The sequence below is a fragment of the Stenella coeruleoalba genome, assembly GCF_951394435.1.
Source record: "Stenella coeruleoalba genome assembly, chromosome: 12".
NCBI lineage: Eukaryota > Metazoa > Chordata > Mammalia > Artiodactyla > Delphinidae > Stenella > Stenella coeruleoalba.
In genome coordinates, this window is record NC_137158.1 from 22,303,017 (window position 1) to 22,329,919 (window position 26,903).

General features: G+C 39.1%; 1 protein-coding gene across 2 annotated transcripts in view; it reads right to left on the reverse strand.

The window, feature by feature from the left end:
* RARS2 (arginyl-tRNA synthetase 2, mitochondrial) overlaps positions 1-26,903 on the reverse strand; it is a 96,037-nt gene that overhangs the window by 39,549 nt on the left and 29,585 nt on the right. For both annotated transcript variants that reach the window (XM_079938817.1, XM_079938816.1), the window contains exons 3-7: positions 21,526-21,628; positions 20,051-20,134; positions 12,782-12,879; positions 4,828-4,883; positions 2,397-2,480 (exon numbers count right to left, since the gene is read on the reverse strand). In XM_079938817.1, the coding sequence (XP_079794943.1) occupies positions 2,397-2,480; positions 4,828-4,883; positions 12,782-12,879; positions 20,051-20,134; positions 21,526-21,628 (425 nt within the window). The remainder of the gene's footprint in view (positions 1-2,396; positions 2,481-4,827; positions 4,884-12,781; positions 12,880-20,050; positions 20,135-21,525; positions 21,629-26,903) is intronic.

A 26,903-nucleotide genomic window follows, 5' to 3' on the forward strand; every position in this document is an offset into this window, starting at 1 on the left:
CATCGTGATGCCAGGCACTAGACACTCAAAATCTGTGAAAAGAAACTGATGGGAAGTGTTTTCAAATCTTACTTTTTAAACTTGTAGGTGTGAAAATAAAACAAGGTAGGATTAGCTTAGTGTTACAATATTAGTTCTTAAATAACTGAAGATAAAACTTGAAACAGCCCTGATTACTTCTCCCATTCAAGGTGACCAAGAGACATAATGCTTTGATCTGGCCAATCTGCTTTGATTGTCTTTTATTTGCCAATTTTTTTTTCTTTTAGTCTTTGATGATAAGTTCAGAGTTCAGGGAAGGTATTAATTTCAACCTTTTAAAAAAAATAATAATTGAGGTTTGTAAGCTACAATGAAAATTCTTAGTATGGACTGTGAATATATATACTCTTAATATATTTTGCTAAAAGATGACCACAATTTTGGATGAAAGGACAGATGCAGCCTGGGCCAAGAGTAATTTACAGGTAGTGCAATTACTTTAAAAACTAATCTGTTTCTACAACTGTATCAGTTACCTAGCTTCAGATCTAAAGGAGCAATTGCCACTACTGGGCCTTGTTGATGTACATTTTTCTATGTAGGCTCAGCAGAAAGTGGGATGTTACTAAACACGGGGTAGACAATCTTTGGGGCTTAGACAGGAGCTAGAAGGATGACTAAAACATATACCAGCACTATTCACTTTCAAGCAAAAGCAAATGTGATTATGATTCAGGGTCTTGGGAGTAGGGTGTGGAAAGAGTGTTCTAAAAAACAGAAATAGGAAAAGTAAAGGCCAATTCCATTTAACATTCAACCTAATACATTTTCAGAAACTAATTCTGTACTTAGGAACTGTCTGCCAACTTTTAATAGGGGATAGCTGAACAGCCAAAATTAAAACTCTTCAACAATGATGGTTATAATGGAAATGTTGACAGATCATTAACCATAGTAGTCCTTTAGGAAAAATCCACTACAATAAAATCCTGCAGCTAAAATGTAATGAATATCATAATCACATATTTGCTAATGGCTGTGAAATGCCTGAATAGGCCAAACTGATATAAAGAGGATGCCATCTATTAAATCTGACTGTTTAGCCTAGAGCCCAAACCACTGTGAACTGCAGGTGGGTTTATAAAATGCAGGGCATGTTTTCTGTTCCTCCACAGTGAATAGTAAGGGCACTGTTAGGTTCAAGTTGTACCCTTTTTAGGGTCTAAAAAGGATTCTAACTGAAAGGATAATATTCATAAGAGAAGGTCACGATAAATCTGTCTTCCGGAAACTGATTTCATTTCACTAGATATGGAACATAATAGTATCAGTGAACTTCAGAACTGGCAGTGCACACTGCACTTTATAGAAGCTTTAAAATGTTACGCAGCCTTTCTTTTGGAGTAGTATTGTGAAATACTTCCCAAGACAGATTCATTCATCATTCTGAGTGCCTCTTAAGTGCCAAGCACTACAGATACAAAAATAAGTAAGACACAGCCCATGCTTTCATGGAACATTTCACCTAGCAGAGGAGAGAAGCACAAAAAAGAATTCAGTAAGAGAGAAGCCTATTTGAGTAGAGCTGGGTACTAGGAACTTGGTGATGTGAGAAAGTGGGCAAGGGTGTGTCTGGCTGTCAGAATGCTTTTCAGAGGTGACACTAGGGCTGAATCTTAAAAGGCACCTGGTTGCTGCCAGAGATTTTAATAAAAAGTTCACATTTCACATGCTACCAGTCCTTCACTACCATAGCAACTTCATTTATCCCGTTCTTCCACACCCTGATTACTGCAGTATATGAGCTACGAATGGTTCTGAGTAAACTCATGACATCAGAGATAATCTGTGGCACTGAACTGTTTGGGTCTCACTCTTCTCTTTCTCTCTTTTCTTTTTGACCCTCCCCCTCACCGCCCCCCTCTGCCACTTGTACAATTTAAGGGGAAGCCAAAGTATCCCAGTTTGTTCTTCCTTTACACCACTGGCCCAGGGTACAACATTTCATGTAGGATGGACCAGGGAGGCTGGACTTCACTAGTTTTAAAAATGGCAGGGCTGTGGTTGAGAAGGGTGTATACCTAGGCTTACTTTTTCTCTAATACATACTTCTACATTTAACTAACCAATGTAAGCTACTTTTCTTTAATAAAACCAAAAAAGTCTGTATTTATCAGGTCTCGTTCTGATTGTATGAAGCTTCCTTCCCGAAAACTTACTTGTATGGTGAGAATTACTCTAATAAGTAATATATAAGATTTATGCAAAAAGAGCCATTAGGGGAAAAAAGCAGGTAGGAGGCACTACTTCATCCAATGGAATTCTGCCTGTATTCTGTCCAGGTGATTAAGTAATGAGATATTAAAAGAAATTAAACTTAACGATATGAAAAATAAAGCCTCAGATTTACTTACCAAACTGCATGCCCCAATCCCCAAGATAATTTATTCTTGTTACTTGATGTCCTAAAGCTTCTTTGAGATTTGCTATAAAATTTCCTAGTAAATCAATAAAATACACAGTTTCTCATTATCCATTTTGGTATAAGAACCATGTGCTTCTCTAATATCAAAGCATAACACAGAAAATTCTTTTGGCAAAATTTACTAACAATTTCTTTTTACTAAAACATTCATTATTGTGTTTTCATCTACGTTATGGAAAGGGAGTAAGGAATCATTTTGGAGGAGGTAGTTATTCTAAAGAACCTCACAATTTTCAACAACATTAATGGGGGTTAGGAACACATGTTCAAGTAATTGCGATTCCAAGTCAATTCCAAGGACAGAAAATAACAGAATCTCAGTAGTTAAAAAAGAAATATATAATTTGGCTATGTCCTAAAGAACCTAGCCATACCGATTTTTCTTTTTCTAAGTAGCCCATTCCACCTTCTTTCCATCATGAAGTCCATCCTCTCATGTTGCTCCCTAACTAACAGCACATAGCAGTCCAAGGCCTCCACCTTCCTGTACTGCTGATGCTGGTTTGACATTTGACCTCTATTCCACTCTCCTTCTGTGTGCCCTCACATACTGCAGAGGCTGGAAAGCTAAAAATAACACTCCCCAGAATCTCTGGTAGTTAGGGCTCCAGAAGTCATTTAGGTCTGGGCAATCTGATACACTTTGTACGTGATCTAGAAGGCAGAAATGAGGTGGAAAGGGAGCTACCTTTATTTTTCTGACAAGCACAGTAGCGGAGACTTTGTTTTTTAGTGGCATCACTACTAGAGGTCCTAGTGTCCTGTCATCTAACCTCCAAGGGAAGTAAAAGATAGGGTATGGGTGGCCTCTTTTGCTAGTTTGAATTCTAGAAGCCATGGCAGGAGTAGTGGCAGTTTCCTGACTGTGGCAGTGGCAGTGATCGCAGAAAAGGCAGAAGCTCCCTTGATGATCAAGTTCTATGGTATAGTTTTGTGAGTCATCTATGTCAGCTTAATCCAAAGCTTCTTCAGCACTCCCAACAACTTTGCAAACTATTCGATATCCCATAGTAAATTCCTTCCTGCTTTTACTAGAGTGGATCTAGTTTTCTGCAAATAACCCCTCGCCAATATGCACAGCTGACAAAGTACTGCAGCTACTTCTCCAGTTTCCCTACTTCTAGATTTTCCCAAGGTATATGGTCTCAGCAACAGGATTCACCTTTTGCAGCTGGTACTCAGACTATATTCCTATTTTTCTTAGCACCTTAGTATCTTATAAGTCCAACTAAATGTCTGAACCTAGGCTTTTGGAATTAGACTGCCCAATTTCAAATCCTGGCTGCAATACTTACTAGCTGTGTGATTTTGGGAAAGTTACTTTTGGTATCTGAGTTTCCTCATCTATAATCAGCAGTACTTAATAAACCGGGCTATTGTGAAACTAGTTGAGATAATACATGAAAACACTTAACATGGTAAGTTTCAATAATTATCTCTTCCTGGTTCAAATATTTCCCTTAACAACTGTCAAACAACTATCATGTTCAACCCTATGCTTTTGACTTACTCATGTAAGACAACAGCTTTTCTTATACATTGTATTTCTTATATTCTTTTTCATCAAGTCCTGTCATTTCCTCTCTTAAAATGCTGCTTGAGAACTTTTTAACAATGAGAGCTGACTAGTGCCGTAACAATCTATGCCACAAATACTGATTTCTCCAAGTCTTTAAAGTATTCCAGTACGGAATAAATGACTTTCTTGTAAGCATGCAAAAGACAGATTTCTATACTGGAAGACAGATTACATGAGATAAACTCCAAAATCCCTTCCAATTCTCATATTATACAATTCTAACTGCAGCTTTAAGATGGGCTGCTACACAATGTCATGCTTGAAGTAAATGGAAACCATAAGCCTATTATACACTGAAGCATTACAGCCAAGAAGTACAACACTATAGTAATTTCTCTTTATTAGGATAGTCTTGTTTCAATTTTCAGTCTTGAAAACTCCAGTTAGTACTCACATGACGGAGACTGAGTTTCTTTTATATAACAAATGAACAAAAAAATTGGGAGGATGACTATCAATCCCATATAACTGTTTTCATTTCAGCATCTTTCAGTTCTTCTTCATATGCATACATATTTTTAACAAGTTAAAATCAAAACATACATACCAGTTAAACCTGGTTTCTGAGTTAATCTTTTGGTTTTGAAACAAATTTTTTGCTATTTCTAAACCAATTTTTTCCATTTTTTGGGTGATATTTAATTAGCATTAAGCTCATATAAATTTCAACTTCTTTGTTTTTTGTCCTTTTGTTACTTAAGCCTTAAACCATTAGACTGTATCACCAAATACAGCCCCGAAAGGCATGCTCAGTATTTTCTGTGAAATGAATGACACTTACCTATGATGGTAGAACGCAAATGTCCAACATGGAATTTTTTGGCAACATTAGGTGAACTGCAAGATAATTGCAAAAGTTTACTTTTTCTGTTCTAAGAACAAGAGTTCTAAAATGAACTAGGTCATAGCTCCATAGTTTAATACAATTGTGGACTAAAGCCTTTGGTAATTTAGGGCAAAGATAGCTAAAGATTAGACATTTAGAGCAAAGATAAATTAGATGTCAGAAAGAACCATCCTTAGTGAAAGTGATCCTCTGACTCATGAGGTAGTCACATAACATACACAGAAGTGGCACACTTAGGAAGCAGGTACATTTGAGGACTGATAAAAAGATGAGGAAATTCAGAGATATGTTGTGATACAAACAATGTACATTATTAGAAATTAAGTTTAGTGCACTACTTCTCAGTTCTTTAACTTCTTAAAAATTACTGGGGACCCCAAAGAAATTTTGTTTATATGAGTAATATCTATCAATATTTATTGTATCAGAAATTAAAACAAAAATATAGAACTATTTATATATAAAGCTTGCCAGGATAACCAGAAATAGGATTTGCCACTCCAAATTCTCAAGCAACACATTTATTACTCTTGGTGGTTGAGAAGTTGTAATCAATAATTTAACAATAGCAAACGCTTCTAGAGCACACTCACTATCTGACAGGCACAGTTTGACATACTTTACATGCATTAATTCAGTTAATGCTCAGAAGAGCTGTGATGTAAGGTACTCTCGTATTTGTGATGAGGGACTTGAGATACAAAAAGGAAAAAAGATAATGAAGTGAATTTGGCAATATCTTGAGGACTCTTGAACCTGGGTGATGAGCCTATGGGACTTAACATACCTTTCCTCTATTTTGTGTATGTTTGAAAATTTCGTAAGTTTTTCAATATTAAAAAAAGATATATTAACTAGAACACAGCTGGTTAAAATTGGTAAAGGGACTTCCCTGGTGGCACAGTGGTTAAGAAACCGCCTGCCAATTCAGGGGACACAGGTTAGATCCCTGGTCCAGGAAGACCCCACATGCCATGGAGCAACTAAGCCCGTGCGCCACAGCTACTGAACCTGAGCTCTAGAGGCTGCACGCCACAACTACTGAAGCCGAGGTGCCTAGAGCCTGTGCTCTGCAACAAGAGAAGCCACCGCAATGAGAAGCCTGTGCACCCCAACCAAGAGTAGCTCCCACTCACTGCAACTAGAGAAAGCCCGCGTGCAGCAAAGAAGACCCAATGCACCAGAAATAAAAATAAATAAATTTATATTAAAAAAGAAAAGTGGTAAAAACAGAGCTTAATCTTGGTCTGTCTCCAAAGCCTTGTTATCAATATTTCCCCTTTTAAGGGTATTACCATTTAAAAACTTGATCCTACAGATACCTGTGCACAATTGTGAAGTCATGAAACTATAAGGATACTCATTTAATCATTATTTAGAAAGAAAGCAAATGTTCTTCAATAGGGTTAAAACAACCAGCAAACAAGAAAGATATATAAAACACTGGTTTTATGAAACTAAACAACAGGACAGTGAAGGACTGTGATCCCTATGAGAACGTCAGCCAACAGGGTGACTCTTAGAACTGCCTTACTAGCAAATTTGGGAGATGTAGCTAAAGCAGAACAATCTATACCATGAAATGTTTATATTAGAAAAGAAGAAAGGTTTCAAATCAATGACCTAAGGCACTCCTATAAGAAACTAGAAAGGGAGGCTCAAACCAAATCCAAAGTAAGCCAAATAAAAGAGAGTAATACAGATGAAGGTTAAAAAAAAAAAAAGACAGAGAAACTGTTAGATATCCTAATCGCAGTGGTGGTGATGAGACCTGGACATCTTTGACAAAACTCATCAAATTACATGTTGAAATATGGTGAACTGTATTGTACTGTATGTAATTATACCTCAATAAAGCTGATTAAAAAAATCTCCAGACAACAGAATACTACGAAACAATAAAAATAAGCCAGCCCTGGATGTACTGATATTAGAGGAATGTAAGCTACATTGTTTAAAGAAAAAAGCAAGGTAAAGAACAGCATATAATGTGTGTGATCTGTTTACAAATGCAAAGAATATCTCTAGGTGGGTAAGCAAGAAACTGGTATTGGTGAATGCCCGTATGGAGAGAACTGGGAAACTAGGTTAGGGAGTACACATCCTTCTTACTGAATACCTGTCTGTAATCTTTGAATTTTTAAAAACTAGGTATTTATATTATCTGTCTAATAATAATAAAAAAGCTTTCTCATAGCTTTTGCATTGTTTTAAAAAACTGAGTATAGTTGATTTACATTATAGAAGTTCCAGGCATACAACAGTGAATCACAACTTTGAAAGATTATACTCCATTTATAGTTATTATAAAATGTTGGCTATAGTCCCTGTGCTGTACAATATATCCTTGTAGCTTATTTTATCCATCATAGTTTGTACGTCTTACTCCCCTACCTCTACCTTGCCCCTCCCCACTTCCCTCTCCCCACTGGTAACCACAAGTTTGTGCTCTGTATCTGTGAGTCTGTTTCTTTTTTGTTATATTCATTAGTCTATGTTTTAGGTTCCACATATAAATAATAACATACAGTACTTGTCTTTTTCTGACTTATTTCACTTAACACAATGCCCTCCAAGTCCATCCATGTTGCTGTAAATGGCAAAATTTCATTCTTTTTATGGCTGAGTAGTATTCCATTGTGTGTGTGCGCACACACGTGTGTCTTCTTTATCCAGTCATCTGTTGATAATACTTAGGCTGCTTCCATATCTTGCCTACTTCCATATCTTGCCTAGTTCAATAATGCTGCTATGAACATTGGGGTGCATGTATCTTTTCGAATTAGTGTTTTCATTTTCTTCAGATGTATACCCAGGAGTGATATTGCTGGATCATATGGTAGCTCCATTTTTAGCTTTTTGAGGAACCTCCATACTGTTTTCCACAGTGGCTGCATCAATTTACATTCTCACCAACAGTGCACGAGGTTTCCCTTTTCTCACATTTTTGCCAACATTTGTTATTTGTGGTATTTTTGATGATACCTGTTCTGAGGTGTGAGGTGATATCTCCCTGTGGTTTTGATTTGCATTTCTCTAATGATTAGCCATGTTGAGCTTTTTTTTAAAAAATAAATTTATTTATTTATGTCTGCATTGGGTCTTCGTTGCTGTGCACGGGCTTTCTCTAGTTGTGGCGAGCAGGGGCTACTCTTCATTGCTGTGTGCGGGCTTCTCACTGCGGTGGCTTCTCTTGTTGCAGAGCACGGGCTCTAGGCACGCGGGCTTCAGTAGTTGTGGCTCTCAGGCTCAGTAGTTGTGGCTCGCGGGCTCTAGAGCGCAGGCTCAGTAGTTGTGGCACAGGGGCTTAGTTGCTCTGTGGCACGTGGGATCTTCCAGGACCAGGGCTCGAACCCATGTCCCCTGTATTGGCAGGCGGATTCTTAACCGCTGTGCCATCAGGGAAGCCCCCCATGCTGAGCATCTTTTCATGTGCCTGTTGGCCATAGCTTTTGTACTTTTTCTTTAGAATTAGAAGAACTGAGTCTATCTAGGGCTTCACAAAACCTCCCTTGAAATCATCAATTTGCCATTCTCTACATTCCTGCTCGGAAGGGAATACAATGATACGGAAAATACAAATTCAATTCCTTTGGCAATCAAAGTAACTACTATGAATACAATTTGGACACTTTACTGGAAATTAAAAAAAAATCTTTCATGTAATTTCCTCAATCTTGTAAGAAAAGAGATAATATTACTCTTATTTTCCATACAAGAAAAGAGACTAGAGAAATAAACTGTCCCATCCAAGATGACTGAATCAGTTACTAAGTGAAAATTGGTACCCTGATCTCCTGGACTTCCATATTACCAGAGGTCCTCAATTTGTTTTTTGAGAACACTTCACACTGGGGAACAGCAGGGAGTGGGGAAGATTATGTTGACGAAAGAAGAGGAAAGGCTACCACTGCTGACTGTGCTCCTGCAGATTTGATTTGAACAAAATAGGAAAGGCTGACTCTGTAGAGAGGAGAGAGGCAACAGTAGTTAGCTTCAATTCTTACTCTACCTACCACGTGGAGCCCAAGCCCAGCGGGGACAGTCATCTACGCTGGCACTTTATCACACTGCTCCTGGATCAGACAAAATATAGGGAAACCAACCACATATCAATATATCAGGGAGGCAGGAAAGGTTAAGGATACAGGATTCGGCGTTAGCTCTGTGACTATGAGCAGGTTCCTTGACCTATCATCACCATCATCATCTCAATATAAGGGGCAAGTTTCTTGAACACAGTGATTCTATCTCTTGCTTTGAGGGGAAAGTTGCCTGGTCTATTAGAGAAACTATGTAGTTAAAGAAATTCTCTCCTCCCACCTCTCTCATTTTCAGGACAAATTCAAGAACAATGTTTTCTATCAGTTTTTACCCTCTCCTCTACCTGTTTGTCTCTACTTTGAAACCACAATGATAAGCGCCACAGCAACTGGAAAACTTCTAAGGGAGAAAGCAGCTATGGTCCCACAGCAATGCCAGATGAAAAATAACAGAGAGCAAAGATGGCTGCTGGGAAATGGACTCTGCTTTCATCAGCATTCAGATGCTCATTTAAGTTCCAGCTTTCCTTAACTGCTTTAGAAAAACGTTGAGAGAGGCAAATCCATAAGCAAATAAACTGCCCTTCAAAAAGCCTATAGACTACAACTCAAATAGAACATGTTATTTTTAGACATAAGCATAAACAAAAAAGAGCATTATATGGGAAACACAAACTTTGGAGAAAAGCCAAAGAATCAGTGAGCAAGAAAGACTAAGGTCTTGGTATTTTGAGCTTGGCTGGGGAGAAGGGATGGTGAAGGGGAAGTGAACATTGAGAAGAAGGCATTAAAAGTGAGCACTGGTGGCAACTTTTCACGTGTTCACGTTTCAAGAAACTTGTGATGGCACTATTTCAAGGGTGAATGTGTAGTAACAGGTATTATTCTACTTTGCTACTGATTTTCCTTTGCTGTTGGTTAGGTAAGAGCAAGGAGTGTACAAGTACTGAAGTACCTCCCCAGAGAAGGGTATGTGTCCTGCATCACTATAAAGACATGAATGAAAAGAATTAAAGGTGGGCATCACTGTAAAGACATGAATGAAAAGAATTAAAGGTGGCTACAAATTCTTTGCCACTCTCCATTAAAAGATGTAATCTACTCCCTTGCTCTGAATCAGGGATGATCTTGTGACTTGCTTTGACCAGCTGACAGTGACAGAAGTGATGATGTGCCTGTTACAAAACCAGATATTTTACTATCTTGGAGCCCTGAGCACCTCTGTAAAGAGGTTTGGCTATTCTGTTGGAGAATGCAGAGAGAGAGATGCCTGGCCAGCCCTCAGGTGAGATGCCAGACAAGTAAATGAGCCACCCGGATTTCTAGCCCTAGTATAATGTCTAGATGATCAGAGTTGCATAAGTGACCACAGGCAAGTAAAAGAATCATTAGGCTATGTCCTCCCTGATTTCCTGGTCTACAGAGTCATGAACATTAAAGTGGTTGTTGTTTTAAGACACTAATCAGGAGTGTGGCAAACTTTTTCTTGAAGAGCCAGATAGTAAATATTTTAGGCCATCTGGTCTCTATCTCAATTATTCAACTCTACTGTACTCAACTGCCATTAGAGTATGAAAGTAGCCACTGTGACAATATGTAAATGAATGTGCAAGCCTGTATTCCAATAAAAACTTTATTTACAAAAACATGGCAGGCTGGATTTTGCCCATGGGCTAAAGTTTGCCAATCCCTGTATCAAGTTTTGTAGTGGCTTGTTATGTAAGAGATGACTGAAATGACGGCAACTTTCCTTGGGGGATGGCCTTAGTGTAGTTCCTCTCTGGGGTGAGGATGACTGCAGAAGTCCCTCTCTGTTCTTTTGATGCAACAACATTTACACTAAACTTTAAATATCTTGATTGGAGCGCATCGGTAGCATAAGATTTATTCATAATATATATCTGCTCCATAAAATGGTTAGCTTACTCAACAATCAGTCCTTATCATAAACAGATGAGTTTACCCAGTCTTAGAGGGTCTGCTTTTTCTAAGAACATGACTGAGCGGCAGAGACAGTACAAATGTGGAATCCATAAAACCCATTCACCTCTGATTACCCCAGGTACTAATCATAACTAAGTTTAACTAAGTTATCATCATAAATTATAATAATGAGTTAGAAAACTCATTATATTATATTATTGAAATAATATCTGCCATGTCAATTTTTAAAAATCTTCCACAAAAACATATACTTAAGACAAAGGCTCTAGCAAGTTCTATCTTTCTAAGTGGGAAAACAGCTCATCGAAGCTCTTCCTTGGCTGTTAGGAAGGCAAATATAATATTTCTAACAATGTTCAAGAGCTGTCATCCTGTCAGCTGTACCCTGAAGGTGACCCCTCTTCTTTTTTGGTTACCTAAAAGCAAGTCATAGATTAGATGGTTTTGTTGATGGCATATAAGAAAGTTATCATGAAGACTATTTAGAGGCACATTAAAACATCAGGCTATTTCTCTGGTAATTTTAAATAATACGCATTACATGTAATAGACCTTGTGATGTTGGATTCCAATTGGTAACATCAGTAAAAATTGAGTTCCAGTAGTAATAAGCACTCCTACAGTCCAGAACTTGGCTTCTAAATACCTCCCTCACAAAAAGTAACCAGGACTTCTTGGGGGACATGGACAATTCCAGGTCTGAGTAAGGTTGGAACATCTTATGCCAAAAAGAAAAGTACAGCAAGGCTTAAGGGGACATGCAAAGAGAATAAAGGAGCCTAATTTGGGATAATTTGAGTATAAAAACCAGTCATTTAAAAACAATCTTTTCCATGATCCAGCAATCCCACTTCTGGGTATATATCCAAAGGAAACAAATTATCTTGAAGAGAAATCTGTACTCCCATGTTCACTGCAGCATTATTCACAATAGCCAAGGTATGGAAACAACCTAAGTGTCCATCAGTAGATGAATGGATAAAGAAAATGTGGTATGTATACATAATGGAATATTATTCAGCCTTAAAAATGAGGAAATTCTGTCATTTGCAACAACATGGATGAAACTGTAGGGCATTAAGCTAAGTAAAATGAGCCAGACAGAGAAAGACAAATACTGCATGGTATCACTTATATGTGGGATCTAAAGACTAAAAAGTCAAACTCCCAGAAACAGAGACTGGAGAAGTGCTTGTCTGGGGCTGGAGGCTGGGGGAAATAAGGAGAGGTTGGTAAAAGGGTGCAAACATTCAGCTATAAGACGAATAAGTTCTGAGGACCTAATGTATAACAAAGTGACTATGGTTGATAACACTGTATTGTATAATTGAAATTTGCTAAGCAAGTAGAACAAATGTTCTCACACACATACACAAAAAGTAAATATGTGAGGTGATAGATGTATTTACTAACTCAAAGGGGGAAATCCTCTCACAATGTATACACATATCAAATCATCATGTTGTACACTTTATCTTACAATTTTATTTGTCAATTATACCTCAATAAAGCTAAAAATATATATACATACATTATAAACACAACAAAGCTTGTTTTCTGATAATCACATTACTCTGAAATTCTTAATATGATAGTAACCATTATCTGTGCTTTAGGAGTCTACTAAAAGGAAGAACGAGGTCTTCCAGAAAAAAAAACCCACAAAACTGTTAATACATAATTAAAAAAGAAACATAATAATCAGTAGGTACTTTGATTAAAGTCCAAAATTTTTATTCATGGTTTAATGATCAACTCACTGTGATTTTAAGGAAATAATATAATCTAACTAATTTTTAATTTTTCCATGTGTAATTCTCTGAGATCCCAGATGAAAACAGTAAAACACTCACCTGCCCAGCCAGTTGATTAACCAACACGTATGATGGGTAGGCACTCACCTGAACTCAACCACGATCTTTTTCTGGGGAAGGCCAGAAAAAAGTTCACTTTTTAATCCATATTTTGAGCCATCTTCAATCACTTCTTGTAGTACTGTCTGAAAAGTAAAAGGTATGGGACTTAATGAAGAAAAAATGTGCAATTTTCTTAATTATTTTGTTACTGAGAACTAACTATTGCTAATTTTCACATTCTAATTTATGGAACTGAGAATTTTATAGTATTGTTAGCAGTACCACCTTCTTCTATCACTAATGCTAGTCAGAGCAGTCATAACACAAGTTAACATCTACGGGGCCTCTTTGCCCTTTTATACATCATGTCTATTCATCCTTATAGTAGCGAATGATGTAGATACTTTACAGATAAAGAAACTGAAGCTTAGAGAGGTAATTGCCAAAAGTCCCACAGCAAATAGAAACAACAAAACCAGAAGCAGCATATAATATATTTTCTTTTTTTTTTTTGGGCTGTGTTGGGTGAAGACCAACACAGGGCTTTCTCTAGTTGTGGCAAGTGGGGGCCACTCTTCATTGCGATGCGCGGGCCTCTCACTATCGCGGCCTCTCTTGTTGCGGAGCACAAGCTCCAGACGCGCAGGCTCAGTAGTTGTGGTTCACGGGCCTAGTTGCTCCGCGGCATGTGGGATCCTCCCAGACCAGGGCTCGAATCTGTGTCCCCTGCATTGGCAGGCAGATTCTCAACCACTGCGCCACCAGGGAAGGCCCAGCATCTAATATTTATCAAATGCATATTATGTGCCAGGCACTGTACTAAACATTTTATATGTATTATATGTATTAATTCTCACAACAACCCTAAGAGATGAGTATATTTTTACAAATGAGGAAACAGAAGCTCAGACTGGTTAAGTAACTTTCCCAAGGTCATACTGCAAAAACTTTGTTCACTCCACAGCTTATGTGTTAACTCTGCATGGTGCTGCTACTTTTTTGATACTAATGATCATAGTAATGGTAGAAAATAAATAAAAATTTATAATTTAAGTTCCTCTTGGCTACATAAGTAAAAAGCAAGGAGATATCACAGAAACTGCCAAAACATATTCCAGGTTAAATAACATAGAATTACTGTATGGTTCACAAAATTCATACTTCATTTTTTGCTAACAATGATGATGCACTTATTTATGTATTTACTTTTTACTGTAGGATTTTGAAATTACTGATAGGTTTTGATTTACTCATACTGATATTTGCTTCACACACAGTATTTGAAGTCCTAAAAATGTAGTTTATGACATGAAGGATTCTACTATCATAAGAGCTGGTTAAGACAGTCACTTTGGGACTTCCCTGGTGGCACAGTGGTTAAGAATCCCTGTGCCAGTTCACGGGACATGGGTTTGATCCCTGGTCCAGGAAGATCCCACATACTGCGGAGCAACTAAGCTCGTGTGCCACAACTACTGAGCCCGTGCCTGTGGAGCCCGTGCTCCGCAACAAGAGAAGCCACTACAATGAGAAGCTCACGCACTGCAACAACGCAACTAGAGAAAGCCTGCATACAGCAACGAAGACCCAACACAACCAAAGACATAAATAAATAATTAAAAAAAAAAAGACAGTCACTTAATGGAAAAGGCAGAGAAGGTAGTAGGAGGCAACAAAGCAACACTTTTAAGAAGCATCTGTAGAGTGCCAGGCTCAAGTCTAGATGCTTCTTTGTTATCTTTTAAGCCTCACAATCTTAAAATGGGCAACACTTTCCATTTAATAGATGAAAGAACTAAGTGTGTATTTGCCCAAGGACAAAGAAAATATTCTCTTCACTGACACTGTGCATTAGGACATACAGAGAAAGGACTAATATACAGACATCAAGTACAATAGTGCCTGTCCTACATGAGGGACCCATTAAATGTTTGTTACTCCAAGAACATGGGTCACAAGAAGATTGCAAGTGGGAAGGTAAATGTAAATGAGAGGTAATTCATACTCAGATTATTCAAAGGTTAAGGCGTACCCATCCTTTTGACTTTCTATCCCTTTTTATGTAACAGATGGTAGACTCCACAAAAGGTTAACAGCGGAAAGTTAGAATTCTCTTTAACAAACGACCCTTGGTTCATTGATTTCGCCGGCATAAACAAAAAAAAAGCAACTTTAATAAAAGACGATCTTACATGCTCCACTTCCAAACCATTCACTGACAATTCGACCTACCTGCTAACTAGCTAGCTTTTTTCTCTACCATTTCACTGAAAGTGCTCTCAAAATCAGTATTCTAAATGCCAAACCCAATTGAACACTTAAATCATGTTTAATACATTACTTTTATGAATACATTCTTTTAGTAAAATTAAACAAATTAAGATAAGGCTGAAGTCTAGAGTCCCTTTTGTTCATCTGCCCTAATCCTGGTCCCTTCCTGCTTTCCCCCGGGGTAACTACCTTTCAAGCATCATTTTAGCTGATTACTATTCCCTTCTCCTTGCAACTACCCAGCTTCCTTGGTTGTAGTGACATCATTCTACTGAATTTTGCCTTCCTTTATTTCCTTTGAAGACCCCTCTTCCACTGCCTGCCCCCACTCCCTACCCTGTGCTCCTTTCTTGCTTCTAGCTCCTTACTTTACACTTCTCCTAGGTGTAAAGTCCTAAGATTTTACTACTTACCTACCAGAATCTTGTGCTACAGATTGATACAGTCAACTCAGGATTAAACATCTCTCTCAGGCACTTCAAACAGAATATACTCCTCTTCCTTCAACGTTCTTCATTTCCACGAATTTCACTCTGAACCCCCCAGCTAACCAAGTCAGAAACCTCGGAGGAGTTCCTAAGATCTACCCTTTTCCCTCAACCTCCAGAACTAACCACCTGTTAATCACCAAACCCTGTGAGTGCTGTCTCCCAAATATTATAATTTTCCCCTCTGCCCTGGTTTAGACTGTCATCATCTGTCAGCTACACCGCTACAAAAACAACTACAACAAAACAATAGCACCTAACTATCTTCTTATATAATATACATATTTAATCAGGTCTATGTTCTGTTTAAAGCCTTCAATGATTCCCTACCACTTAAGAGATTTTCCCAGTTTCTGGGTTTTTACTTTACATGCATATCATTTTTACTTTTAATTTTGAGGAAATTGATTTGTTGAAAGGCACATTGTAATATCCATAAAAATCACAAGCTATAAGTGTTAGTTTTTCTGATGACATATAACTATTAAAATGAAATAAATTTCATAAGTGTAAGAAATACCAAAAAATCATGTGTGCCACCTGTGGTACACATAACACACCATGGAAAATAATGACAGAAGAAAAAGCTGAAACTCTTATGCAGAGCATGTAAGGTCTTTCATACTGTGTAATTTCATATCCTCCCCCATGCCATCCTATGTGCAAATCATACTCAGTCACCTCCTGATTTCCAGACAATGCCATGTTTTTGACTGTCCCAAACTGTCCCCTCTGCCTGGAATGTCTGCCCTTGTATCTCCCAAGTATATTCTTTATCTTCACCCCAATTCAAGGTTATCTCCCGTCTCCTTGAGACAGATTTACTTTGAGGGAGTAGGGAAAAAAAAAATTTACATGTGCCTTTCTTTACACCAGGACTGCATCTTATACATGCCCTCATTATATGATTCATCCCACTGTCTAGCCATCACACATTACACTGTAATATTTTTTATGCTTTGCTTTTTTAGATCATAAGCTCCTTGAGGGCAAGATACATGCCACTTTGTCTTCAGATTTCAGTAATGCAGTTCCTGGCAAATAATAAGCAGGAAGTTTATTGAATTAGTAGGCACAAAGAAGAATGTCAGTGAGCTAGTAAAGTTCTCTGATATTTTAACAGAGTAAGTTAGAGGCCCATCTATTCACCAATATGTATGTTTAACGGTAAGAGGTACTCAGTAATGTAAATGTAGGTTCAAAAAGAATCTATAACCAGAAATTAAATCTTTCAAAGGTTTAACTTTTTGGAATGCTTTAGCAAATTAACAAATATTCCAATAGGCGGGTGCTTTCTGTTTATCCACCACCATTGTATTTTCTGTGGATGATTCTGTCATTTTATCTAATTCTTTATTGGTCAATATATATTTTTAATTTATTTTATATATTTATCTTTGGCTGCGTTGGGTCTTCAGTGCTGTGCACAGGCTTTCTCTAGTTGTGGCGAGTGGGGGCTACTCTTTGTTGTGGTGCACGGGCTTCTCATTGCGGTAGCTTCTCTTGTTGCGGAGCACAGGCTCTAGGCCATGTGGGCTTCAGTAGCTGTGGCTCACAGGCTCTAGAGCACAGGCTCAGTAGTTGTGGTGCATGGGCTTAGCTGCTCCGTGGCATGTGGGATCTTCTGGGACCAGGGCTCGAACCCGTGTCCCCTGCATTGGCAGGCGGATTCTTAACCACTGTGCCACCAGGGAAGTCCCTGGTCAGCATTTGACAGCTCTCAAAAGAACTTCTAAGGAAGTTACCACTACTTGACTGGTCAGTTCCTTAGTCAATAGCTGAAAAGTGCTTAATCATTAATCCTTTCCATGTGTTCAGCTAATTGACACTACCCATGACTTGAATGCATCCACTGCCTATTGACATAAACTCAATTAGTGAAATAATGAGCAGAGTTAGAGCCACTTAAATCAGTATCTCTTTTTTTCCCCTGAAGTTTTGTTAGAGCATGCACAGTTGAATTCAGCAAATAAAAATGCATGCGTGCATGCGAAATAAGAAATTGTATTATCCACGGTATATTTCTAAGGCACACCTAAAAAACAGGATTTTGTTTGCCTTTTTCCTATTTGGTTAAACTCATATTTTCTCTTTTTTCTCCCCATAAACTGAATTAACTATTATTCAAAGTTAGTTTCTTCTGAAAGTCATCTATAGACTACTGCCAGGTAGAAGTCTGGTACCAAAGTGATAGTTCTTCACAATGATAAGTTCTTCTAGCTTTGAAAAATGTATTATCTAGTCTCAGAGATTTGGCAGTTCCTACTACATTTAATTTTACATTTTAGCCTCCTACCTTTGATGATGATTTATATGAAGACATTATAAGCCATTATTAGCGATCCAAACCTAAGCTAACATTTAATCATCTCTGGTGCTGCCAGTGCTAGTAATTCAATTGCAATGCAAGAACAGATACATTTTATGCAAGGCTAAGTTTGTACATGTGGAAACAATGATACAAATTCATAATTCTCTGCTTGAGGAGTAAGTTTTGGACATAGATCATTGGCTACATGTGAATCTCAATAACTTTAACATGGAAAAAAAAGTTTTATAAAGGTCCTAAGAAGGATTGAATTTTCTTGATATGATCTGAAAACTTCAGACATGCAAATGAACATTGTTTAAGGCCTGAAAATAATGGAGCCACGTGTAGAAGAAATTAGGCTTTGAGCAGATAAGAATTATTATTAAAAAATTGTAACACAGGTACATTCAATACTCCCTTTTTCAGACTATGGGTGTTCACTGCTCTAGGATGTATCTTTACTGTGACACTGAGCAGGCTACTGTAAGCATTCTGCTTGTTCCTTTAAAGAAAGTCACACTAATATCCAGATCCTCAAAGCTACAAGGAAGGGAGGGTTTCCATGTGAGAAACAGTAGCTGGACCTCAAAGCCCTAACTCTTTCCCTCCGTTGTCAATTGAGAAGGATTTGGGAATATATTTAATAAGTGAGCTAGTGGGCATCCTTAAACAGATAAAATCTCCTAGTTAATTAATTGTAATAAAGCATGAAAATTCATGGCCATTGAAATTTTAAATTATTAACTATGCCTTGCCTCGAAATATGAACTATATTTCTTTCAGCTAAGCTGGCTATAAAGGCAAACTTCATCTACCGTAGCACATTTTCCCATAGTAAAATTGCCTATCAAATGGCCTAAAGTTTGGAAGGCATGTTGGCAAGTTCCATTTCTCCTTCCATAAACACTGAGACAGCAACTGGAGGAGGAAAGAGTCACTTATTTAAAAATGGTACATTAGATTCACTGGTTTGCTAAGTTGACACGAAATGCTATCAAGAGCCCAACAAGTTGTAGACGCTTTTTAAAAAGCTCATAACAAATTTTTCTTGTCCTTGTGACGGATTTTGGTTTAACAAGTTTGTCTTGAACTAACAGTGAAAAAAAGATAAAAGAGTTCAAAGATCTAGAGACAAGCATGAAACACTAACTCTCCTTCAGAAGAATTATAAGGCTGATGGGTAAATGTCTGTAAACTATGTAACCTTGGGAAGAAACTATATTATTAGAAATTTTGGTTTTACAGTTATTTTCAATTCAAGACCATAGCATATACTAAGTCTGACCAATCCAACACTGGTGTGTATTTCTTTTTTTAAATTAATAGACCAAACCATGCATTATGATAAATTTTAAAGTTCAACTGAGATAAAACTGAACAAATGGTCTCATATCCAGGATTACTTGTCCTCCATGGGCTCACTCAAGGGAGACCCAATTCCTCTATGAGGTTTCCCCAACTCCTTCAGGTCATCCAGATTTTACCATATCTGATGTTTCTTATGCTTATTATATCACTTTTTAAAAAAAAATTTATTGTTTTATTAAAAGAACTGTCTTATGGTTTCTCTTATATAAATCTTATGCTTCCAACAGACTATAGGCTACCAGAGAGTGAAACCAGCAGTACTTTTCTTGTATTCAATATGGAGTCCATTAATTCATTTAACAATAGTTATCTCGCACCTACTGCATGCCTGGCACTGTGCTAGGAAACGGGGATGTGAGAAAAACAGATGCTATAAGTCCTAATGGAAATTAGAGTTTAAAGAGCAATAGGCATTAATCAAATTGGGAATTCCCTGGCGGTCTAGTGGTTAGAGTTCTGCACTTCCACTGCAGGGGGCACAGGTTTGATCCTTGGTCAGGGAATTAAGATCCTGCTTGCTGCGCGGCAGAGCCAGGAAAAAAAAAAAAAAAAGAATAAATAAAAAATTAATTAAAAAATAAAGTTATAGAAAAAAGATGTAAGATAGCAACTACAATAAGTTTTGCAAAGGAGACATATACAGTGTTATGAACGTATATGAATGAAGGGGTCAGAAAGGCACTGCTAGGGAACCTCAAGATCTGTAGGATAAGCAGATTTAACTTGGGGTGGCACTCCAGGCAGAGGGATCAGAATGTGCAAAGATTCTAAGGCAAGAGGAGGTACGGTAAGTTTTAAGAACTGGAGGGAAACCACTGTAGCTGAAGTAGAGGGAATGAGTGAAGGTGCAACAGCTGCAACATAACCCATTCTTACCTTTGTTAATAGTTCTCTGTTTATTTTGAAATTTACAGTCCCTGGACCGGTGCTGATTTCACTCACCACTGTGTCACATTTTAGCTGAAAAGATAACAAATCAAGTAAAACAGGCATGTTATGAAATAGGCTTAATGAGCTTTGTAGCTCTGATCCTATCAGATTGACTCCCAAGGGCAGCAGGTGGGTCCTCTCTCACAGTCATTGTGTCTGGACCTCGGCTTTAGCCCATCTCCCCAGTTCTGTCATTCTATTTGCATTTGCACGTTTTCTTCTTTTCCGGGCTAGAATGCTACTCTGTATTCGAAGTCTCTCTCTTCCACCTTCCCATTCTCTCACTTCAAATTTTCTTTCTAACGTGGAAAAAAGGGAGCATCACTTTACCCCCACCCTAGGTACCTTGACATGCAATGAATTCTTTTTATTTCATCCGCCTTGCATGAGAGTGACAGAACATGACATTCTGTCAGGGCATCCGCTAGAACAACTCACACACACACATAAAATGTAAATAATTTAAATGCTCGGTCTTCAATGGATGCGCTTTACATTTTTAACCAACTAGATGTTCAAAGCACCCGAGACACCCATGAAGCATGAAGAAATTCCTGCTGTCACTGAGGAGCCACTAGCCTTTATTTTTGAGAACTCACAGGAGAAGGAGGAAATAAATCTTGTAATTAGGATAATTTTATTCCTGGTATACTTCCTGATAAAAATCTGGGGTAATTTTTGTGGTCAAATAAACATTTACTTAGCTACCAAAGCTCCTTTATCATATTCATTCTTTAAACATTTTTTTCTATGAAAGTGACTTTCATTGTTTGGACTCTTCAGTGTGCCCATGCCCTCTTCTGTGTCACACGTAATAACCTTATTTAAAAAAAAAAACTTCCCCCAAACCTGCTTTTCTGAAGGTATTACGCTAACAATTTAGATGTGGTCATTCACCACAATCCTTTCAATTCCTCTTTTAGATACGGAACGCATCAGAGAAATTAGAAATGAAAGAGGTTTGTTAAATCATCTAACCACTTCTTCTCTGCAATCATGATTCTATTTACATCTAATCATTTCTTCTCATATTTTAACGTTCATCTTCCCAGAAACTTATTTTTAAAACTGCAACCCACTGCTCTAATTTATCAAGCTTGTTCTCCTAAATTCAGAAGTCCATCCAGCTTCAATCTGTAAATTTAATTAACACTTCAGTCTTCCTGTAAGTAGTTAATCAATAACTTGAATAATGTCAGCTCAAGAGGAATGTTTTATACCTGATTTCAAAAACCATCCTAACCTTATAGTATGCAGCTAAAATAAATTTAAATTATACTTTTCAAGGTGCCTTGGGAAAAAACGCTATTAAATTCATTATTATGGCTGAGATAGCCTGCAGAGATAGCTTGCAGAGTAGTTTTTTCTTTGAAATACTACATTTATTATAATGTCAAAAAGAGATAATAGTGCTAAAGTACCTTCTCTGCCAGTCTCACGGTTTGAAGTTGAATATCTGGTCTTGAATGGTCATTGTTGTTTTCCAATAGAGAATCCACAGAAAGCTGAAAGTCAGCTACTTCTCTAAAGACACATTGAAACAGGAGAAGGCTGTTACCTTAAAAACATTACTAGTGTAACAAACAAACAAATGAAAAAGACTAATCAATGTGTTCTCTACATTGACACAATTTTATCAGAAGGAATTACACTTTCAAAATATAAAACAATCAGAAATATCATCACCTTGTATTGATTTAGAACTTTATCTTGCATCACCTTACAAAACTCTTCCGCTTCCCTTACCTAGTTGTAGCTTTATGATATCTCTGTGGGAGAGGGAGAGCAACCACCTTATTTGATAGATGTGAAAAATTATGTCCGGCAAGTTCAACGTCTCCCCTAAAAATCCTCCTGCAACTAATAAGCAGACTCAGTAAAAAGCTCAAGTCTCTTGACTGCTTCTATCAGTACAAATCTTCTTCCACTATTCCACAAGCTTCCTTCATTCAAGTCCCTTCACTGACCTTCAAATAACCAAAGCACAATTTTTAAAAAATGTTGTAATCTGAGTTTCAACGTGAGAGGAAGAATATTCTTCTTAACACTGAGTAGTTCCTTAAGGAGGCAGACAGTGCTGTTCTTTTCATTGGGCTGGTGATGAAACAATGCAAAAACAAAGAAACCAAGAAACACAAAGCAACCAATTAGTGAAAACAATCGTTTGCTTCAGAAGAGCAGTTATCCCTAGGAAAGGATGGTAGGGAGTGGAATCAAAGAAGTATATACAGGTGGCTTCAATGGTATCTATGATGTTTGATTTCTGAAAACAAAAATTTGGAAAAAAATTAAGACCTGACATATTCGAAAGTGAGCATGAGTGTTCATTACATTATTCGTTATAAATTTTCTGTAGTTTGAAATCTTCTAGGTGTAAAAATAATTTTAATTAATATACAAACATCCACATAATTACCAACACTGAACATCCTCTGATGTTTAATAATGAACTAGAGAATGAGACTTTATGGGCAGGATAAGTGGGTTGAACCATTATCTGGCTAGCCCATCTGTAATGCAAAATAGAGGAGCACAAATCACTTCCTTCTTACCACTCTTGAAATTCAGGCACATGACTAAAAAATTCTGTGTGGCTTCTGATCACATTAAAGAATCTAGTCAATAATGACCATTAAGAATTTTCCTGAGCCTTGAGAAGTGACCAGGCCGGCAGAATCGAAGACCCCGAGCTTCCTTCCTTCCACATGCACACCAAAATTGCAGCGATTTACAGAGCAACTATCCATGAAATCCACCTGAAGACTAGGAGAAACTATCTCCTACCACTAAGGAAGGAACCACAATGAAACAGTAAGGGGCAGAGATGTGGGAGAGTCAAAACCCACAAATAGGAGGATAATTACAATTACAGAGGTTTTCTCCAAGGAGCAAAGCCCCATACTGGGCTCCCCAGCCTGGGGGTCTACACTGGGAAGATGAGCCTGCAGCATTTTGGTTTTGAAAGCCGGTGGGGCTTACTTTCAGGAGAGCCAGAGGACTGTGGGAAATATAAACTCCACTCTTAAGGGGTGCACACAAAATTTCACAAGCTCTAAGACCAGGGCAAAAGCATAACTCGAAAGGAGCATGCGTCAGACCCACCTGCAGATCTTGGAGAGCCTCCCAAAGAGCAGGAGGCAAATGGAGCTCACCCTGGGGACAGAGATGCTGACAGCAGCCAATTTAGGGAGCTCACCCCGTCAGGACACTGGTGCTGGTACGTGCCATTTTGAAACCCTCCCTCTAGCTTATTAGTGCTGGGACCCAGCTTCATGTACCAGCCAGTCCTCACCACCTCTGGGATACCCCAGGCCAGGGACTTGGCCCCACCTACCAGTGGGCTGACACTAGCCCAGGGACCCCCAAGCTGCCAGAGGTGGTCATAGGACCCTCTTTACCCAGTGGGGTGGACACCAGCCCTGCGACTCCCTAGGCCCTGCAGCAAGAGACACAGCTTTGCCCACTAGTGGGCCAGCATTAGACTCTGGACCCACTGGGACACATCCCCACCCAACAGAACGCTGACATCACCTCCAGGATAGCTTGGGCACCTCAGCCAGCCATGTCAGGATATGACCACACTCACCAGTGGGCCATCACCAGCCCTGTCAAGAATCGACCCTGCCCACCAGGAGGCCACCACCAGCCCCGGGACCACCCAACACCAATGGCCCTATCCGTCAGCAAGCTAACACTAGCTCTGGGACTCTGAGCCCCTGCAGCCAGCCACCCCAGGACTTAGCTCCCCACCAGAGGGCCAGCATTAGCCCCACGACCCCCTGCAGCTCTGTAGCCAGTCGCCTTCTGACCCAGCCCTGCCCCACCTGCTGGCCTGCACCAGGCCCTGGACTCCCCTGGCAACACAGCCAGCCACACCAGGACCCAGCCCTCCTGACCAGCCTGTCAGCACCAATAATTGGACGCATCAGGCCAAGCAGCCAGCTGGGCAGGGACACAGCCCCACCAGCTGCCCTGGGACTTGGCCCTCCTACCAGTGAGCAGGCACTAGCCCTGGAACCTACTGGGCCTTGGCCCAGCCCTAGTGGGCTGACACCAACACTGGGACCACTAGGGCCTTGCAGCTACAGATGCCAGGACCTGGCTCTGCCCACCAATGGGTCAGCACTAGCCCTAGGACCCACTGGGGCTCTATAGCCAGTTGCCTGGTGACCAGGCCCCAGCCATCTATTGGCTGGCACCAGGACCTGGACTCCCCTGGCCATGAGCTCCACTGCACCAGGATCTGGCCCCACCTACCAGTGACTGGCAGCCTTCACACAAGGCAGGGCCTGGCAATCCACTGTCCTACCCACAAAAGAGCCAGGCCTACTTGCATGCCCACAGTAGTCAGCCTGCCACAATAGAGAGACCCAAAAAGCCCACATAGGGGACACCTCTAAAGCATGACTCTAGTGACCAGAGGGGAGCGTGCTGCTAGGACCCATATGAAGTTTTCTACATAGGATCACTTGTCTAGAATAGGAAATGTAACCAACCTACCAAATACATAGAAATAAAACCAGAATTAGACAAAATGAGGTCTCAGAAATACATTCCAAATGAAGGAACAAGATAAAACCCCAGAAGAAGAACTGGGTGAAGTGGAGATAAGCAATCTACCCAATAAAGAGTTTAAGGTAATGATCACAAAGATGCTTGGGAAAATGGATGAACAGAGGGAGAAGTTTTAAACAAATAGAAGATATAAAGTAGAATCAAACAGAGCTAAAGCATACAACAACTGAAATAAAAATACACTACAAGAAATTAATAGTAGACTAGATGATACAGAGGATGGATCAGTGAATTGGAAGAGCAGTGGAAATTACTACTCTGTGGGCTGAAAAGAAGGGAGTGGATGATATATTTACAGCAACAAAAGGGAAAAAAAAACCCCTACAACCAAGAATACTGTATCTAACAAGGCTTTCATTCAGATTTGAAGGAGAGATCAAAAGTTTTACAGACAAGCAAAAGCTAAGAGTTCAGCACCATGAAACCAGCTTTAAAAGAAATGTTAATGGGATGGAAGAATATTGTTAAAATGACCATACTACCCAAGGCAATCTACAGATTCAATGCAATCCTTATCAAAATATCAATGGCATTTTCCATAGAAAAAGAATAATTCCAAAACTTGTATGGAAACACAAAAGACCCAGAATAGCCAAAATAATCTTAAGAACAACAAGCTGAAGTATAACACTCCCTGATTTCAAACTATGCTACAAATCTACAGTAATCAAAACAGTATAGTACTGGCACAAAAACAGACATATAGGGACTCCCCTGGTGGCGCAGTGGTTAAGAATCCGCCTGCCAATGCAGGGGATACAGGTTTGAGCCCTGGTCTGGGAAGATCCACATGCTGCAGAGCAACTAAGCCCGTGCACCACAACTACTGAGCCTGTGCTCTAGAGCCCACGAGCCACAACTACTGAAGCCCATGTGCCTAGAGCCCATGCTCCGCAACAAGAGAAGCCACCGCAATGAGAAGCCCTCGCACCGCAACAAAGAGTAGCCACCGCTCACCGCAACCAGAGAAAGCCCGCATGCAGCAACAAAGACCCAACACAGCCAAAAATAAATAAATAAAAAACAAACAAAAAAACAGACATATAGATCAATGGAACAGAATAGAGAGCCCAGAAATAAACCAACATTTATATGGGCAACTCATCTACAACAAAGGAGGAAGAATATACAATCGAGAAAAGACAGCCTCTTCAATAAATGGTGCTGGGAAACTGGACATTTACATGCAAGAGAATTAAAATGGACTACTCTCTCACACCATGCACAAAAAAGAAATTCAAAATGGATTAAAGATTTAAATGTAAGACCTGAAACAATAAAACTTGTAGAGGAAAACATAGGCATTACATTCATTTTTTTTTTTTTTTTTTTTGCAGTACGCGGGCCTCTCACTGTTGGGGCCTCTCCCGCTGTGGAGCACAGCCTCCGGACACGCAGGCTCAGCGGCCATGGCTCACGGGCCCAGCCGCTCCGCGGCATGTGGGATCCTCCCGGACCGGGGCACAAACCTGTGTCCCCTGCATCAGCAGGCGGACTCTCAACCACTGCGCCACCAGGGAAGCCCAGGCAGTACATTCTTTGACACTGGTCTTAATATTTTTTTTTGCATATGTCTCCTCAGGCAAGGGAAGCAAAGCAAAAATAAACCAATGGGACCTAATCAATCTAAAAAGCTATTGCACAGCAAAGGAAACTATCACCAAAATGCAAATCACCTACTGAATGGGAGAAGATATTTGCAAACAGTATATCCAACAAGGGGTCAATATCCAAAATATACAAAGAACTCATACAATTCAATATCAAATAAACAAAAAACCCAATTAAAAAATGGGCAGGGTTCCAGGGTTGACATTTTTCCAAAGAAGACATACAGATGGCCAACAGGCACATGAAAAGTTGCTCAACATCACTAACCCTCAGGCAAATGCAGATCAAAATCACAATGAGGTATCATTCCTACCTGTCAGAATTGCTATTATCAAAAAGACAACAAATAATAAGTGTTGGGAAGGATGTGGAGAAAACGGAACCCTCATGCACTGTTGTTGGGAATGTAAATTGGTGCTGCGACTATGTAAAATAGTATGGAGATTCCTCAAAAAATTAAAACTAAGCTACCATACAGCCTATGAATTCCAAGTCTGGGTATTTATCCAAAGAAAATGAAAACACTAATTTGAAAAGATACGTATACCCCTATGTTCACTGCAGCATTATTTACTATAGCCAAGTTATGGAAGGAACCTCAGTGCCCATCAAT